General features: G+C 43.8%; 1 protein-coding gene across 2 annotated transcripts in view; it reads left to right on the forward strand.

Annotated features, from left to right (window-relative positions):
* Window positions 1-461: 461 nt before the first annotated feature.
* Window positions 462-19,417, forward strand: part of gas7b (growth arrest-specific 7b) — a 68,142-nt gene continuing 49,186 nt past the window's right edge. Inside the window, exons 1-2 of one of the 2 annotated variants that reach the window (XM_075457505.1) lie at window positions 462-881; window positions 15,782-15,859. In XM_075457505.1, the coding sequence (XP_075313620.1) occupies window positions 702-881; window positions 15,782-15,859 (258 nt within the window). In that variant the 5' untranslated portion in view covers window positions 462-701. The remainder of the gene's footprint in view (window positions 882-15,781; window positions 15,860-19,417) is intronic. The other variant, XM_075457506.1, reaches the window with a different exon arrangement.

Raw genomic sequence — 19,417 nt, forward strand, 5'->3', positions numbered from 1 at the left:
TAAGTTCCTCCAATCTTTTAAACAGGATATACTGTTTGTCTGACCCGACTTTCCTGAGACTGAAAATAGTTTTCTTTAATGGATGGCTTTGCTCATTATATATATATCGTAACACATAGAAAATATGATAAAAAATAATTAAAAACCCACGGAAGAGTATTAGGGCCAGGCATAAGAAAAAATATTTTTATTTTGCCTGTCGAGAATAAAGTCGACATGTCGAAATGTCATGTGGACTTTATTCTTTCTTCCTAATACTCTTCCGTAAAAACCAGACACCTGGCAGAGGGGGACTTTATAGTAAAAAAAGGACAAGTATATTTGAATATTAATCGCCCTTTTGTTTAGTTCTATAACGTAAAGGTTTTAGCGCTTTTACTTTGAAGGCATGCGGACACAACTTCCGTTTTGCCGCTTTCTTCCTCGTTCAGCTTCACAGCCGCCTGAAGGAACCTGGCGGAGCGCGCGGGCAGGCAGGAGGAGCAGAGCGGTGAGTTGGGGGCGTAGTGACAGTTGGAGGAGGAGAGGAACCTGCTCACCAGCTCTCCACTTTCAGGCATTTCTTCAGCGGCTCCAGGCAGCACACTTTCATACCAAACACCAGAAACTTTTTTTCTTTTTCTTCTGTGGAGCGCGCGGGAGAGTGTCCATCACCGGCAGCGACAACTCTTGAGAGTGGGAAGGGAACTTGTGCCCCGGCGATGTCTGGATCGTACTGCAAAAGTTTGTACCCGTTCAGCGGGGAGCAGCATCAGCAGGGACTGAGCTTCGAGGCCGGGGATATTATTAAGGTGGTCCAGGCTCTGCCCGGAGGCTGGTGGGAGGGGGAGAAGGATGGAGCCAAGGGATGGTTTCCCTCAAGCTACGTACAAGTCCTGGAGGTAAGAAATTCATTTGGACTTTTAAAGAATCAGCTGGGCGTAAATGAACTTAAGTGAATTTCATTTGATTTTGTTCTAATGAAAACACCATTTAAGACATTTATTTCTACTCCTTGTCTGCCTTGCTCTCTCTGTCTCTCTCTCTCTCTCTCACACACACACACGCGCGCGCTATAACAAGGGTCCAGATACACACACTTTTAAGAGAAAGACGGCATTGAGTGATGCTCTAATAAATAGTTTTCCCGTGCTGTGCTTATCACATTAACTCGAACATTCCTAACAGTCTGCTGGCTGGGCGGCTGCAAACTTCCTCATTCCATTCACATTCCAGAGAAGCGCCCAGGTCTCCTCTCTGTGCGCGTGAATGCTCCTCGTGGTCAAAACCCCCGCTATCCCCGCCCTGCCTCACCCCTCTCCTCCCACCCTCATCCCATAACTCAGTTTGGCAACACAGGTCACACCAGCTCTCCCACTCTCACTTAAAGCGCGTTCATCTCTGTGATGATGATAGTGGAGAGGCTGCTGACACCACCCAGTGCTGACACCACCCAGTGCTCCGACAGTTGGTTCTAATCAGAGGGGGTGGGCAGGCTCAGCTATGGCACCCAGCGCATCTGCCCCTCGGCTGGGAGAAGGCTGAGCACACGGAGGAACATGATTAGTGACACAGTGATAGCAGAGCGGTGCAGCCTCATTCCGGGCGTGTGCTGATGTAGGCAGCACAACATTTCCTCTTAGGTCAGTGTGGGAATGGAGGTGCTGGGCGGGGCTGCAGGGTTTTCCAGGGGGCAGAGACATGGAGCATCTGACCCGCTCAGGTGTTCAGGACAACACGCCTGGACCTCTGACCTCAGGCCTGCCTGAAGCAGCTCGGCATCACACTGATTGGCCCAGTCTGCTTCATGTCCTTCCAATCAGTCCAGATTTGTTTTAGCAGTCAGAAGGTGTTTTTTTTCCTTTCGCCAGCGTGTACAATCCTCCTGTGCTTGGAAGGATTATAACACAATGGGTCTACACAAAGCAAAAAGGCTCCCTGTCCTCTCTCCCTGAGTTGAAAATGAAAGCTTTGTTGTTGATTCTCATTAGCATTTGCCTGGAATTGTTTTCTATCTCTTTCTGGCTCGCTGTCTTCCAGGCTTTTTTTTTTTGCGTGTCTTGTGGTCGTTCTTTCTTTGCCCAAAGGCCCCTCTACGCCAAGCCGGCGATCAGCCCGCGGGATTCTATTGATCATTGTGTGAAAAGTCTGTCTCTCTCGTCTTTTCGGTGTGTAACGCAGCTTCTCCACTTCTTCCTCGTGTTGAAACGGCGTCAGGTCTGTCAGTTCAAGAGATCATTCCGATTAGCTGTGGCTATTGTCAAGGGAACCCCTTGTTGGATACAGTAAATAGATGATTACCAAGTGTCGTGCTGAAAAGTCACGTCCTCTTGCACAGGCGTAGATGCTGTATCATAGCTGGCAGTTGGATGTGGTGTGTTGGAGTGCTGTTTTTTTTTGCCCAGATGTTGGCGACGCGAGGCAATCCCGCAGGGAGCCCTATCGCTGCTGCAGGTTCTTGACCTCTGTTCGGTGTATAAGAGCCCAAACTCTAAGTATAAAGACCACTTTTGGCTGGTTCCAGATAGCTTCCTGCTTCTCTGAAGTTTGTAAAGCTCAAAGCTGGAACAAATTGCCTGGGCTCATCCATCCACTTACCGGAGTTTGGGTTGCAGAGACCACAGGGTATTCCAGATGTCCCTCTCCCCAACAACGCTTTCCAGTTCCTTCTGAGGGATCCCAAGGCAATCTCCCTCTCTGCTTAATTCTGAGTCTTTCCCAGACGCATGTGCCAGGAAAAGGAAGTTATTTCAGCAGGCATCTGAATCAGAAGCCTTAAAGGCAGAGGCTCTACTTGGAGGTCACCTGGATCTCTGAGCTCCTTCTTTTATCTCTTTAAGACCAAGAGTCCAGCCACTGATCAGAGGAAACTAATTTCCACTCGTATCTGCGGTCTTTCAGTCCCGACCCAAATCTCATGACCATAGCTGAGGGTTGGAACGCAGACTGACCCAGATCTCTTCCCCCCAATGATCCATAACAACACCTAACTGCAGATGAAGCGCTTGTAAGCCCGTCCATCTTATGCTTTCTGAGGAACAAGATCCCGGGACACTTAAGCTCCTACACAAAGGAGTGAGGGAGTTGTGCATTTAATATTATGACAGCGGAGGCAGAGCAGCATCTCCGTGTGTTTTCGGCCAGTCCAAAGACAAGTTTGAACTTTTCATGCGCAGTAAAAACGAAGCAGACGAGTTGCCGCCCTGATGAAGAGTGTAAACCAAACAGAGTTAATGTACATCTTGAAGCAATCTGTTTTTTACGCTGCCCCTCAGCTGGAAGCATGGGCTCCTTTTGTGAAAGCCTGGTGCAACATTTGATAGGCTAAGCTGTTTTAAGCAGCCACAGCACGCTTATCTGATCTTTGGTGTGACTTCTCGCTCAGATTGTCCACAGCTCAGTGTAAGCTCACACACCTACGTGTCTGTAGCTGGATATTTGTGGTGTTGTGGGTTCAGATCTAACCTCAGATCTAACTTTCCATTTTGCTGTGTGCTGTTCTCTGCTCTTGAGTTGAACAGTCGAAGAATAATGGGTGAAAAAATAAGCGGAAAACAACAGAGTGTCGAAGTGGGTAAAGACCTTCGGCTGCTCACTGATTCGCCTTGATGGGGCGTGGCGGTTTTCCCTGTTCCCCGACTGTCAGTGACAGATGATGGTTCACAGATAACAGAGAAATCTATTTCGTTTTCTGTAAAAAATAATAATTGATTCAAACTTTGAGCAATAACATGTTAGGAGTGATGAGATTCCCCTCCCACTTCCCGTAGGCTGAATTACACTTGTTGGAACTAGTGTTTCCTACAGTGTGACTACAAGTTGATGAGAAGTACCCTGGAAGCTGGATGATGGCTTAATGACTGATGGTGAAACCAGAAGTCACAAGAAAGCACTTCTGTATTTCCTCAGTCTGGAACATTTGATTTTTCCTTCTTTATCATCATCACTTCATGAGGTTGCTCTGCCGCTTCACTTTCGGAAAGGTTAGGGATCAGAAAGTCGGACTCATGTGCCTGAAACACGGAGGGAAGCGTTTGTGTGGCTGGCACAGTTGACAGTGGAGCTGCTATCTTCGACATTGTGGCTTTTTACCATAAGCAGCTCCGTTGTTCTGACCATAACGAGCCATTTAAACTTTCTCACAGACCAACACATCATGCTATTTTTACAGTCAAAATAAGAAATATTCAAGGTGTGTTCTTAAAAGCCTAACGTTCAGCTCATAGCAATAATACATTGCCTTGTTTTCCAATCCAAACCAATCCAATTTTATTTATAAAGCACTTTACAACAACATCAGTTGACCAAAGTGCTGTACAAAAAGAAATAAAATAAAAATAAAAAACAAAGAAATTCAAAAGAATAAAATACAAGAATAAATTAAAAGGCACAAAACAGCAATATAATTTGAAACAATAATAGTACTAAAAATAGCAATTTCACATTTCAACATCTCACATCGTGTCAAAAGCCAGGGAGAAGAGATACGTTTTAAGATGAGATTTAAAAACAGACAGAGACATAGCCGTGGGAACTAGGGGTGCAGTGGGTGCGGCTGCACCCCCTGCTGAATGTGCATTGCGAGATGATGGGGAGCTAACAAAAATATATTTCATGAAAACCTATTGTACAGTCTCCTCCGATCGGGATTCGAACACGCGTCTCAAAACACAAACGTTCCGACTCAAGCAACGGAAGCACGTCTCTTACCAACTGAGCCACTGCTCCGGTCTACCGTTGCAAAGTTGCTATTGAGATCTGTAGCTACTCCGTAATGCGAGACAGCGCGGTTTACTTATGTAGCCGATGCTTAGACTCGACTGTTCTCTGCTAGTTTGCATCCATTACAAATGCATCGATAAACATAATAAAAGAGTAAAAAAAAAGGTTAAACAAAAATAAAGTTCAGAAGGGCCTACAGTTTCTTAATGATACAAATAGGCCTAGGCTACTGTTAAAATGTTCAGTTCTGAACGTGGTGACGTTATGCATTGATGGTATTGCTTTGCATTCATAATCTCAAGCCCAACATGAATCAATAAACACCTTAAAACACGTAAAATAATTGTCATTTTTTGGTGTACACAATGGTATATTGTTCAGTAGAGTTTCTTAATAATTAAAGGCACAATGTGCGATTTTTATGTCATTTTGAAGTGTATTGCATACAAAAAACACCTATACAAACCATAAAAGTGTGCAGAAATAATCCTACTGGCATGTCCTAACCAAAGTTTATACGCAGCATGGCTGAGTTTTACTGCAGAATTAGCAGGCTAAACTGATAGCGCCGGACCCACAGTTTGAGTTTTTTTAAACCGCACCCCTTGTTAAAAACTACTTCCCACGGCCCTGGACAGAGAGGAAGCCTGTCTGACGTGGAGAGGCAGATTGTTCCACAGGTTAGGAGCCGCCACAGCAAAGGCACGGTCACCTCTGAGCTTGCGCTTGGTTTTTGGTAGACTCAGCAGCAGCTGATCAGCTGACCTGAGAGAGCGGGAGGGTTTATAGGGCTCTGTTTGTTTGGTACACTCCTGATGCTAGCTAATGCTAACTTAAGAGCAATCAGTCCCTCAAATTCTTCTCAAAGTCTTCTTTGTCATTGTGTGCTCGGCATGGGCGGGTAAGAGATTCTGATGATAACCGGTTTGAGAAAGAAACACAGCAATAGCCTTCCTTTGCGGAGTTAATGCGAAATTGGTATTTTTGCTATAAAATGAATTCCTTCAGTCAAAACAAGTTCAAACTCCTTTGTCCTTCATATTTTTTATCTTTTCTAAGTAGGTTCCAACCATAAACCTCTTTAAAATGACCTTGTTTGAGAAAGAAACACAGCAATAGCCTTCCTTTGCGAAGTTAAGGCTTGCGGAGTTAACCTGAAGTATTTCACAGTATTACAATATTGCACTTATATTGCATTTTGACATATTTTTAAGCAACATATCGTGAGTGTGTTGACTCGTGTTAACTTCTAACAGACACACACACACACACACACACACACACACACACTGCCACGCTCTCACCATACAACACATACAGTCAATGACAATATTCGAGAGCCAGCAGACCGCCCTGAAAAGATTTACACAATGGTGGAAGACTTTGACTAAAGTATTGAAGTGATACAAGCTCAATGTAGTTACAGTATGAAAGCAAAAGTATTAACTTCTGTTCTGAAATCAGGAGAATGGTGAGAGCAGAGCAGCAGCATGGCAGTACTTCAGACACGACTGCAGCTTATCGCGTTGTCTTACTGGGCTTCTTTTCTGTCAGGTTTGTTTTGTCGTGTGACAGCAGAAAAAAGTGGATTCAAGGAGCTTTATTGGGAATTTTGTCCAGGTTGATATACACAATTAAACTGTGTGTGAGCACGGGGCGCAAAAGAGAAGCAAAAGGTCATTCGTTAATTATCCGTACCCACCTCATCCTATTCAGGGTCACAGGAGGCCGGAGCCTATCCCAGTTAACACGGGACAAGAGACGGGGTACACCTCGGACAGGTCGCCTGTCCATCACAGGGCCAACACTGAGACAAACCAGATATAAAGACATTATCAATATGCTTAGGCGTGACGATGTGTGGTGAAATGTAGCAGACTTTAGCTGGATTCCATTGGACATGGTCAGCAACGATTGCAAGATTAGCATACATATTAGAAGAAGGAAACCACTTGCTGCACTACTCTGACCATAAAACTGATTTGTGAATTATTTTCACAAATCATTTCCGGTTGTGTGTGTGTGAAAGAAATGGTCTGCCTGCTTGCTGGAGAGCCTAGCTGCTTTTTCTCCTGCTTCCAGTTGTTAGGCTAAGCTAAGCTAACTACTTCTCTGACTGCGGTTTCAATTTTAACAGACCGACATGAAAGCATAATTAATGTTCTTCTTGCTTTAAGATTTGGAAAGGGGACGGTAAACGTTTGCAACTGTCCATAGACCTCATTTTGCCAGTCAATAGCCACTATTGATCACAGGTCTAATTACAATGATGTGCCATACACAGAAACAACTTCTCGACGTCTCTCTTAAACTAAATAGAGTGCGATCGAGGCTTCCTTCCTTCCGCTGATAAGCCCAGGTGCAGGTATAAAAATGGGATCTCGCACGATCAGCAATGTCAGAAGCACTCCAGGGGAACATTGGGTTTCTATGGTTACTGTAACAACAGGTCCAAAGCGTTCTGAGTCACAGTGACAGTGAGTCACTGCAGAGTTTGGCTCATTACTGCTCACCGTTCATTTACCGGGGAGGAAATGAAAGGAGCTGTGACTTAAAGCTGTAATGAAGACTTGTTTTCTGGGCCTCGTGACTCTGGGGTGTCACTCCGTGCAGTTCAATGGAGAATATTGTCCAAAACAGAAGATAGAGCTTTTATCAGCAAATGACATTAATTCAATCATTCAGTCAACGGGCTAGCTTGAAAGTAATTTGTCAGCCTCCCTGTGGTGTTGGGAGCTGTCATCACTATTTAATGAAGCTCTTTGTGACTGAGCCCGGCCCTGTGTTCTTGTTACTCTATCATTCCACAGAGTAATGTTTTATTACTGTGTTCCAGCCTCCTGATTTATATAATTCGGGGTCCTTTTTACCTTATTAATTTGTTTCTTTTCTCAGCACAATATCTTCACTCCTCATAAACAGTCTTTTATGAATTCTCTCGGGCATGAAACTCCTCGGACGAGGACCAAAGAGGAATTTATTCAATTAGAATTCATTTTCAAACAAACAGCATCTCAGTTCCAAGCCTTGGAAGGTGCCTTGACAGGTCAGTGAATAAATGCAGATTTATATTATTGTGCTGATATCCCTGGTCGAAGCACCAAGAGTGGAGAACTGGTGAAGTTCAACATTCTCTGACTGCCATCTGGTTGCTGCTTTTCTTTGAGACAACAGAGACAGGTTTCATAAAGCCCCATGGCTGCATACAGTTATTAGATCCTTTTTCTCTGTGCTGTGCGGCTAAAGCCAAGCATTGCATAAAGACTGCTTCAGCTGATGCAGATAAATGCTTGTCTTTTATGTGGAAGTCCATTCCCGCTGGGAATAAAGCAACAAAAGGCTGGAATTTAATGAATAAAACAGCAGTAAATTGTAATAAAATTGTGTTTAAGTTGCACTTTTGAAAATATAATCGCTATTTCTTTATTTAATTCCAGATACTAAATGCACCAAACGATTAATGAAGTCATCAAAAAAAGGAAAAATAATAGATGGCAGGCTAATTTATAAAGATGTAGCTACTACTAGTTTCTGCCTTGGCTTCCATATGAACTGATGTTGTAGATAGTCAGTCAATAAAAGATCTAAATCATGAAAATGATAAAAAACAAAGAAAACTTCCACTAATGTGCAGAAATATTTGAGCTAGATTTAGCCTGTTTTGAAGTAGACGCGATGAAAAAAGCCTTTGCGAATCACATCCGACTTGTGACAATGACGTGACTCACCAGCTGTTTCCTGTCTTGAGTCTGCAAACGATAAACTCGTCGGCGTCTTCCCAGATAAAATCTATTATTCCAGATATTCCCGGAGAATTCCTGAAGAAAAGAAGAGCTTTTTTAAAGTCGTAAATATTTGTTTCCGGCTAGGAAAACTACTTCTTTCACTGAATTAAAACCACAAGCAGCGTCATGTGTATGCTACCTGGTGTCAGTCAGTGGGATTACATGGCACTGAAAGGGTCGGATTATTTACAATAAGACTGAGTTATTAAGTTCATGTTTACACCTAAATCTGTCAAGAAATACTCGGTTGATAGTCACACTAAACGTGCTTGTAGACGGTGAAGCACGTGGTGAATTAGACTTTGCGTTCTGCGCATGCTCGAGATTTTTTTCCCGGGGTCAGGAACCGGAAGTCGGAAGAGACGATGTTACTCTTGGTGTCGATGGAGAATGCGCCGTTGTGCGTCGCGTTTGTGCAACAAGCAGCTCATCACAGACCAAATGTAGAGGGACGTAGCTTCATCTTGCTCTTCGTTCGCCATCTTTCTCCAATGCCTGAGTTTGTTGTTGTTGTTGGTGGTGAAGAGGTCAACAGGAAGTGGCTCTATTAGCAATAGTTGAAATGGGTACAGCGCCACCTATCACACCGGGGTTTGACATGCTTTCTGCCTCTGATCCGATTCATTCACCGCCATATATACTTGGATAATTGCCCTTGCTCAAATAAGGAGCATAACCCAACTATAGCTATAATCGAATTAATCTCACCATGTCGACCCACTGACTGGTTTATTTGTTTCAAATTCAATTCAATTCATTTTTATTTATATAGTGCTAAATACAACAAATGTCATCTCAAGGCACTTAAATAATAAAGTCCAATTCAAGCCAATTGGTATTCAATTCATTGTAATCATAATTATTTACAAAATAATCCAATTCATTCATATAGAGCCAATTAAAAAACAATTTGGCAGAACTAGACTCAGGAAGGGTGGCCATCCGCCTCGACCAGCTGGGGTTTGAGAAGACAGAAAGGGGGGGACGGGGGAGGGGGCCGCGGCGGCACTGTAACACCATTCAAAGGATATCTGTTAGAACAGGGACACACGAGTTAATGACCACAATAATGTCACATGTACATAATATCATTTGAGAAATTAAACGGGGGAAAAAGAGAGTAAAGTGAGGAAAGGTGTGACAGATGAGGCCCCCCAGCAGTCTGGGCCTATAGCAGCTTAATTATGGGATGTTTCAGGATCACCTGAGCCATCCCTAACTATAAGCTTTATCAAAAAGGAAAGTTTTAAGCCTGGTCTTAAAAGTGGAAAGGGTGTCTGCTTCCCGGACATTTACTGGCAGCTTATTCCACAATAGAGGGGCCTGATAACTGAAGGCTCTGCCTCCCATTCTACTTTTAGAAACTCTGGGAACCTCAAGTAAACCTGCAGTTTGGGAACGAAGTGCTCTGTTAGGAAAATATCTTACAATGAGATCTTTAAGATATGATGGAGCTCGGTCATTAAGAGCTTCAAATCAGATAATAGAAACGTGTCTGGTTCACTTTTCAACTTTTCATAGGATGGCTTCAGATTAGCTTTGACAGTGAATGGAAACCTGGCTGATTGTGAGGGAGGTGTTTCTGTTAGGAGACAGTGAGAGGGGTCACAGCAGCGGTCCCTGCTGGGGGCCCCTCCCCAGGAAAACGAGTCTCATTCATTGACTTATTGACACACACTGGGTTGTAGCCTTTAACAACCGCGTGGAGGCCAGTTACATGCTCTTGTTTCTCTGGGGATACAGCTGACTTTTACATAACAAATCAAGACTCCCCAAGAAGTGTTTCAGTATCATCTTGGGCAGTTAACATGTGACAGAGGCTTTGCAGCTGGGACTGGCAGGGGGCCACCAGGACGGAGACACTCCATCCCCCAATGCCTTCATATGGATGAAATATGTTGAGTGCTGGTTACAGTTCAGGTTTTTTTTCCTTCCTGAAGAGGCCAGAAATTTGAAGTCAGTTTAAACATGACGTAATGTTGTTTTCTGAAGATTTTTGAGTCACACTTTCCCCTTCTATGACAGCATTATTGTTTCTCCCGTCGTTTTGTGTTCAGGTAGCCAGAACTACTGTAAGCAATTTGCAACGAGTTGTAAATGACGGAGAGCCGCTTCATCACTCTAATGCTTCTCCGGGTGGAGAGTCAGCTGTCTCTGTTATGAAACCGGTGCGTTGGGGCCTTCCAGCAGAGGTTTGGACGGTGGTTTCGCCTGGTATGATCCCTGCAGAGGAATGCCGGGGGTCAGGCTGCTGCTGCTGCTGCTGCTGCTGCACAGCCCCCAGCTCACTACCAGGTGTTTCCCCCTGCGCGCTGGAAAACTAACACCACCCCTCCGCGTTCTGATGTCATGCTGAAATACAGTCATTTCTCCTCATGGAACGCATTCAGCGTGAAACTGTGAAATATCAGCTGAATGTCTGTGATGCACCCACCGAAAGCACCCAGATAACCACAACCTGCTGTTTGTTTTGACAGTGAAAATGTTGTGGTTTTCACATGTTGGCGGAGTAGAAATAATAACTCATCACATGGCAAAGGCAGAGGAGGAATACTTGTTCATCAAAAAGGTTTTGGACTTAGCAACTATGAGGAAAACGAGACAAATTTTAGGGAACTATTCGTAAGTCGTAATTTCTGTGGACCGAGAGTTCTACAACGTAGCTATTTTCGGTTGTAGTCTGAAAAACATTAGCTCTTTAAAGTGTAATTACAGTTTATTTTTAGCTTGGACCTCTTTTCTCAGTTTTTTTACTCACTATAATCATTGAGAGTTCAGCCAAAACCCTGTGAATGACTCCAGCGTAGATGGGTGCAAGTCTTGAGAAAACAAACTATTTTTACTCTTCTATTTCCTTTTGATGATTCCGTCCTGTCATCCATGTGCACCAGCTTTGTGTTTTGACCTTCGGCTAATTATCAAAGCCGCTAATTCATGAGAACTTAAACAGTGTGGGTGTCAAGCGTATATCTGACTATTCTGAATAGGTTCATTAGAAATCACGTGCTTAACATAAAAAGAGAGGGGGACTGAGTTTGTGTGGTGAAGACAGATAACCAGTCTGGTTCTGCTGGAGTCTCCTGTTTTCCTCTCAACTGTGGCCCAGTATTTTTTCAAGTGATTAAATTTGGCTGTTTTAAATGGGATGTAGTATGAATATAAGTAATGGTACTGAATTGGAATTCCATCCATCCATCCATCATCTTCCGCTTCTCCGGGGGTCGGGTCGCGGGGGCAGCAGCTTAAGCAGAGAATTGGAATTAATTCACTCACATTAAACTGGATTTAAGTGGGCTTGATTTGATTTCATATGATTGGACTGAATTGGAGTTTAATTCATTTGAATTAATTGTCTTGAATTATTTGTTTGTGAGGTATTAGATTCATTGAACTTGTTCACCTTCTCTCTGAAGTGGTGGTTTTTGTGGCACTATATGAATAAACTGAAATGAACTGAATTGATCTGAAATGACCTACCCATCCTGAACAAACATGATCGAATCCGCCCGTGATTCGTTTTTATGTTGTTATCAGAGACAAACAAATCAAACAAATCTGTGATTTGCATACATTTAAATCTGATTCATAACCTTCCACAAGCTTGATGCTGTGAGAGGAATGCGTTCACATGGGTTTTTTTAGGGGGAAATCCATGTCAAGTGGAAAATCCCAAATCAGTCATAACCACATAAGCCTACCAGTTGATTCATCCAAATATGATACATATACAGTCTTAACTTCTGTCGGGCATGTGTAAGAAAGAGACTGCCGCTGTGTAATCCAGCTTGTTTGAAGAGGCGGAGATCCCGCATTCAGTTTAAAGCTGAACTGACTCACATGGATACAACCGAGTGTCTGGAGCTGCAGAATTCCTCTTCACCTGCAGAGTTGAACACTGCTTCGAAAAAGTCTGTCTTGCATTGTCTTGCTAATAACAGCATTAGTTCCTGTGACGAGCCGAGTGAGTTCAGTGCTGGAGCGGAAAGCTGAGCAGTGGACTGACATGTCGCCATATCTGATCCTGAGAACGTAAGCGGGGGGCTTATGCCGATGAGATCTGCACCCTGGAGGCTGTTCGGTGTGTCCTACGACCGTGTAGTTTACGTCACTTGTATGGCAAAAGCGTGAAGGAGACTCGGTGACCAACAAGGCTCGTGAAGTTTACAGAAACTTGGAGGGGGCTGGATGTAACAGAGTAGGCTTTGTTAGCTGTAGTGAAACAGACAATGATTACAGTATGTGTGAGCATATGTGCAGCATCTATGTGTGGCTGAGTGCATGCTTCAACACGCATGTGCATCCCTCCTCCTCTCTGAGTGTCTGAAGTGTCTCTACATCTGGGAATGTGGCTTCGTTTCAGGCCGCCACATCTGCCCAAACCAAAACAATGTCTCCCAAATAAAGATGCAGTCGACAGCCCCCGTCCATCTCTGTTACTCTGCCCGTCTGACTCCGGACTCCCCTCAAGGACCGCTGCATTCTCTCACTCCTCCTCTTCCAGTCCTTCCAGCCATAGACTAACACATTTTGCCCTGTAGCTCTGGTCTCACAGCCAAACATGCATGTGAGTGATTTCTCTGCTCTGAATGGGGTCAGGAGGTCAGTGTTACAGTCTCCTCCGAGGCCTGAGGATAACAGCAGCTATGAGATGCGTTTTGGTCTCAAGAATTTGTATGCAAAGTATTGGTTGAGCATATCTTTGTTTTGCATGAGTCGCTTGAGGGAACTAACACTATTCGACTAAAATGTTATTGGTATTACTGTAATTATCACATTTTTTTTTATTGGGAATGAAACAAAAGAGATAGACTCAATGACCATAATAAACATCCCTTTTGTGACCCATCGAGGGCCAGATTTACTAAGGCTTTTCACCTGGCCCAAAACCAGTTCCTGTTTGAGATCTCACCAAGTGATTTATCAAGCTTTGCACTTGCAATTCATTGTTGATTACTGCATAATTTACATTCAACTAAAAAGACGTATCAAAAATTGTGCTTGATGTGGCTGCAATTGTCGCAAAGAGGCATAAGGTTTTGTACCATATCAATGGCAAGAGAGGGTGTGTGCGAAGAAAAAGATTTTTCATTTGTGAAGATTTATTTGAAATTCCAGAAGAAGACATTATCAGAAGGACCACGTTATTTTTTTAATTGACAAGATGACCTGGAATATCTTAACTATAAGGAACCATACAGTACACACTGACTCTAAAAGCCAAAAATGTATATCATAGCAATAAATTTTTACTATAAATAGTAAAGAAGCAGCAGTGAAAAGCACAGACAGTAACCCCCCTGAACAGTATTTCATCTTAATCACAAAGAGGATCTTTGCCAACTTTGCCTTTTGCGTTTTTCATGGCAGAGCAACGCTAAAGGACCAACAACAACGCCAACGCAACCAAGAGTAGCTACAGCTCAGATTGTTCCATATTTATATATAACCATAAAGTTAACTTTTAATTTCCTAGAAAATCTGCTCTTTCTTCCTGCGAAAGAATCCAGTCTCACTGTAATGAGTTTTTTTACCTGTTTAAAACCAGATGTGAAATGGACCCAGCAACCTTCAGACCTTCAGGAAACCAGGAGTAACTGCCTCCCATTAGCTGCTTGTGATCGGTTGTGGCACCATCAGGACACCTTGGCACTGCTCATCTTGGAGGTGAAACTGGATGAGCAGTGGACAGAGCAGGGGAAAGTGCTGGTGGATTACAGAGTAGTTGCCCATGCAGATACAGTATGTTTCGATATGTCCACCCCTAATTCCTGGCTGACAGTGTTGATTTGTCATGAGGTCCAGTTCTGGGTCCGGGCGTGTGAACTTCTATGAACCCAGCACATAACAGTGTTCCCCAGAAAGGGAAGGTGGAGGCTTTTTACGAGTAAATAATAGGAAACAGACACTTCCTTTCTCTGTCACCCGTCTTTTAGCGAACTTGTCTGACAGGTTGAGGTAGAGGAAGAAGCTCCGCAGTGTGCACAGCTACGATTACAGCTGAAAGACCAGAGACGGCCCCCGCTCTCTGTCTACATCTCCACATGGGAAAGGCTTTGTGTCTGTGTGCTCAGTTGTGGCTGTTTACAGCTCCGCTCCAGTATGTATACAGCTGGAATATGTTTACTTTCTCTGTGAGATCTGCATGTCAGTTTACAGTTTACAGGATGAAATGACATGCAGATCTCGAAGAGTAGCAAACAAGACGAGAACAATTTTGTTCCACCTCAAAGTGATTAGGTTTGCACTTTTGTATTTATCTCTGGTACGTTCTTCGAAATGCATCAAGTGTAATACCTACAATTTTGACCAATACAGACCTTTTAAAGCACATGTCAACACGTAAGTCCAACCCAAGTTGTACAAAACTGAGCTTCTCAAAACGCTCGTTCTCCCGTCCACCTCTCAATCCTTGGAATGAAAGATGCACCAGTGAGCTCAGAGTTGTAAGGGTTAGGGTTCGGTTCAATCTGACAACATTACATATCATTGTGCAGTGTTGAGGTGTCTGATGAACTCTCATGTTGTGTCATTCCTGGATTAGATGTCGTTGTGCAGAGCTCTTCTGAGCTTAGACACCAGCACACTAGAGGTTGGGTCAGGGTTAGGAAAAGTTTGCGATTACACTAAAGTTAAACTAAAAGTGCTTTCGGATCGCTCACAAGGTGGTGGACTCTGTGAAAGTCAGGTGAGATACACGCCCATCTTTTTTCTTCACTGCTCACAATGCAAAGAGGACATTCATTACACATTACAGTCTGGGAGGCATCTGATTGGTCTGAACCAAAATGAACTTTAGAGGGATAAAGAACCCCCCCCCCAAATAAAGAGGTCTTCAGAAAAAGTTAGGAGTCCTGCAACAGTTGGAGCTTTAGATCCAACATCAGGGGATCGGTCCGGGATTCCAAGAAGAAACAGCAGTTTTCACACATGCACCGAAGCTCTGAAAATGTCGACGTTATCAGGCTCCATATGAGCATGCAAATGTGTGACGGAACGGAGGTTTAATACCTTCCACTCTTTAGTCGACCTTGTCAATAGGATCTAATTATTTGCAGTATTGATATAAACACTATCATCATTACAGGGTGCCCATTGCATCTTTACTTAGTAGATGAAGTTACTTGCTAAATAAAAACATGAACCGCATTAGTCCTGAGCTCAGCTTCACTTTGCTTTTTGCCCAGTACAGTAAGTCACTAAACGCATGTGTAAAATGTGATACATGGCCCCTGGTTCTGCAGCAGAGGACCGCATCTTCTGTGTCACCTCACACGAACCTTTTTGGATATTTCCAGCTGGAGAGTGGACAGCTGCACCGACAGACCTTGACACAAGAAAGGATCCTCTTCCCAAATCCAGATGTTTCCACTAAGGTCAGCGCACAAAACACTCCTTCTTCTGTTCACCTATCCCCGCAGTGTACAACACACTGACACTGTCACCAGTCAGGAGGCAATGAGTCACTCCCCGTTAGTCCTGTCCAAACTCTGGCTCCCCCGCACAGCCACTGAGTGGGAGACCAGCATTAAAAAAGAAAACACATGATCTCTGACAGCGACAGGCGCGTGTGATGATTCACCTTTTCAGGACAATCAGCGTCTGTGTTGTAAAGCTGCTGAAAAGTGACGGACGCATTTGTCACGCAGACTGTTGCTTAATGTTGGGAACTGCTCAAAATCTGCACAGCTCCACAGAAGTGGAGGGATGGACTTTAGAAGGTTTTTCTGTATGTTCCAGGTTAATCCACATTAATCAGGTTTCTACATGAACTTCCTGACCTCTTAAAAGTCATATTTAGATTTGGTTATTTATCTATTTTCCCTTTTCGCCCCATCATATTAAGTCAGTTGCTCAAAGTAACTGTATCTCTGTATCTTTACCTGTCATAAATGTTAAATGCTGAAGTAAATTGGTTGAAATGTAGCTCCTTTTCACTCAGACTCAGGTCCTGGCCTGAGTTTGAACTCCTTTTAATGACTACACAGTGGGAACAAGCAGAATTCTTCCTGAACGTCTCAGCTGACTGTTGAAGTCCAGGTGAAGGGCCAGCCACCGACTTTGCTGTTACTCTCTCGCTGACCTCAATGTGAGGGTGGCTGTTTATTCAAAAGCATTTTCCTGGGGAATTGAACAAATTATTCTTGGTTTTCCAGGCAGGGAGCCAGTGTCACTGAAACAGAAAGAGCAGGAGGTATTTGGTTTTCCATAATAAGAAACGCTGCCTGTGTTTTGGGGATGTGTGGGAAACGTCTGTAATTTGAAGAAAGAAAATGCTGGGAGCTGTTTATAATCCCAGGAAGATCGGGGATGCATTTTGGGCTTCTCTCTGGGCATCATAAACATTTGAAATATTACAGACCCTCTGCAGCTGCTGACTTTACAAGGCTAGTTTTTAAGTTTGAAATATGATCTAAAGTTAAGATTTTTGCAAATGTTAGAAGATTTTGGGATTAAGGCTCCACAGTTGAACACAAAAACAGCTGGAGTCACGATGTTTGATTTCCACTATTCACCAACAGTCAATCTTAATATTCTAATATCATCACTTCAGATCCTCACAACCACCGGCTCTATCTGAAGGACGGACGTACCCACCGAGATGCCACGCGCTGGTTTTTGAAGCTCTGGTTCGACATATTTACAGCTCTTTGGTGGATCTTGCTTGGAGTGTGTTTACACCTGTTTGGCTGCAGTCATGAACCGTGAATAAAAGATGGATGCAGCCACCTTGCATCCATCACACGTTTGGTTTGTGAACTGCATTTGTGAAGCCTTCAGCCGTGCTTAGTCGGTCTTTTTGGAGCCAGAAGAAACCACATTTGTACAAGAAGGTGGAGCTGGAGAGCAAAGCTTGAAACCTGATGGGATTAAAATGTGATGATGTGTCTCTGAGGCCGGTGGCAGATGGCGTTTGGAGCCAGCCCCTAGTGGGCAGGAGTGGAACTGCTTTTTTAAAGGCGTTGCCGGCTCCGCACCTGACAGCAGATCCACAGTCTGACTTTGGCTACGGCTACACGAAAACGAAACAAGGTTTTTTTTTAAAACGGGTACGAAAATTCTTGCGACCACACGGAAACGCGCTGCTGTAAAGACTCAGGTCCAGACGAAAACGATGAAACGATGCAGTACACACGCCACTGTGTCACGCCACGCTGTGAGACAATAGAGAAGTGTTAAAATTGGCTCACAGCGTCAACGTGTGACTGACGCAAAAACGTTTTAGCTGTAACAATGGAAACGAAACGAGGCCGTTTTCAAACTTTCCCACTCTGGAACCCGTTTTCAAAAACTATCGTTTTGGGGTAGTGGGAACGCCGGCTCCGTGTGGCCGCGACAGCGAAACGATAAGAAAAAGTATCGTTTACAGTGAAAAACGTTTTCGTGTAGCCGCAGCCTTTGTGTATGCTCATTAGAAAGCATGCAGCATTTTTGGCTGCGCTTTTTAGTTCAGCTTCCATGCTCCTTAGTTGTGTTTCGTTCTGTCATCTCCTGAGGGAAAAAAAATCAGACTCTTGACCTGCTGTTAATCCCTCACTGTGTTCGCTAACTAGCTGCTAACTTTGACCGACGGCCTTTTGATGCTGGGCAGGTGGTGCAGAGCTGTTTCCTTTTGTAAGTTGAGGAGAACCAGGAACTCAAGTGGTGTTATTTTTACCATGACCAGTAACAATCGAAACCGCCTACTACATACTACATACTTGAAAACGACATACTCATTCGATCAGACAGTATGCAGAGCGTTTACACACAGTGCACTATTTTCACAAAATAAAATACCCGTTGCCTTTTATCATAGGGGAAGCCATTACGATACAATTGGTGCTTTTGTTTTGAAAACAGGAAGTGAACCTACCCTCGTTGTAGCTAGCTTGAAACTGCCGTTTTGACAGGAAATGACGATCGGCGACGTCACGTTACGTTGCATCCTGGGTAGTTTGAGTATGAGTAGTAACCTCATGATGCATACCCAACATTTCGGCGAATCTAGTATGCATCCGGGAACTTAAAAAAAGTTAGTAGGAGTAGTGGGAGTAGTAGGAGAAGTAGGCGGTTTCGAACACAGCCAAAATCTGCTGGAAAAAGGAACAAAACGAAAGTGAAAATGTCCAAAATCAGTGGAAGCCGTTTTTGAAAATTCAGGCGTTAAACACGTGGAGCACTTTAGACAGAATAAAATAACAATATATTAGTCATGTTTAAAGTCTGATGAGTCACTTTAATTAAACCAGATTACAATCTGCTGCTGAAACGATATTCCTCTCACACTCAGTGTTATCTTCACCATCCTCAGATAGCAGCAGTAATGACTAACGTTAGAAGTTCATCAAACTGGAACACAGGCGGTGTGTGCCGCTCAGTGATTGTTGTGGTCGCCCCTCGGTCGTCGCAGGCTGGGACGAGCCCTCGTGTTCTCTGCCAGCGGCGATTCTGGCGGGCTGTGAATGTGCAGCCAAAGGCGATCTGTGGTTTAGAAAGTGAACCATCTGGAATGGTGCATTATTTAAGGTTGCATATGGCGGGACAAGCTGGCTCTTAGAACCCACCGCAAGGTGCTCCCATCCTCTCACTCATGTCAGATTGTTTTTGGTGCGTGTCAGGACGCATCAGACGTGTCCCAAACTTCTGTCACTGAGGAGGTTTTCGACTCTTTGATGGTTTAAGAGGCAGACACTTACACAGTAGACAGTAGAGAAATTTTTTATAATGTACAAACTACCCTAAACAGTCTTCATATCCAAGATTTTCTTGCATGTCGTCCACGTTTTTTTTTTTATGAGCTCATGCTACCCACTCCCATGTGTCTTTGCCTGCCTCCAAGTGCCATGTCTGCTACAGCTCAGAGAAAAACAATACCGTGGTATAATTTCCCTGATAACAAACATGTGACCGAACAGAGATGCAGAGAAAATCTCGTCAGTCTTTTCCTGAAG

This window comes from Odontesthes bonariensis, chromosome 23 (genome assembly GCF_027942865.1).
Source record: "Odontesthes bonariensis isolate fOdoBon6 chromosome 23, fOdoBon6.hap1, whole genome shotgun sequence".
In the NCBI taxonomy this organism is placed as follows: domain Eukaryota; kingdom Metazoa; phylum Chordata; class Actinopteri; order Atheriniformes; family Atherinopsidae; genus Odontesthes; species Odontesthes bonariensis.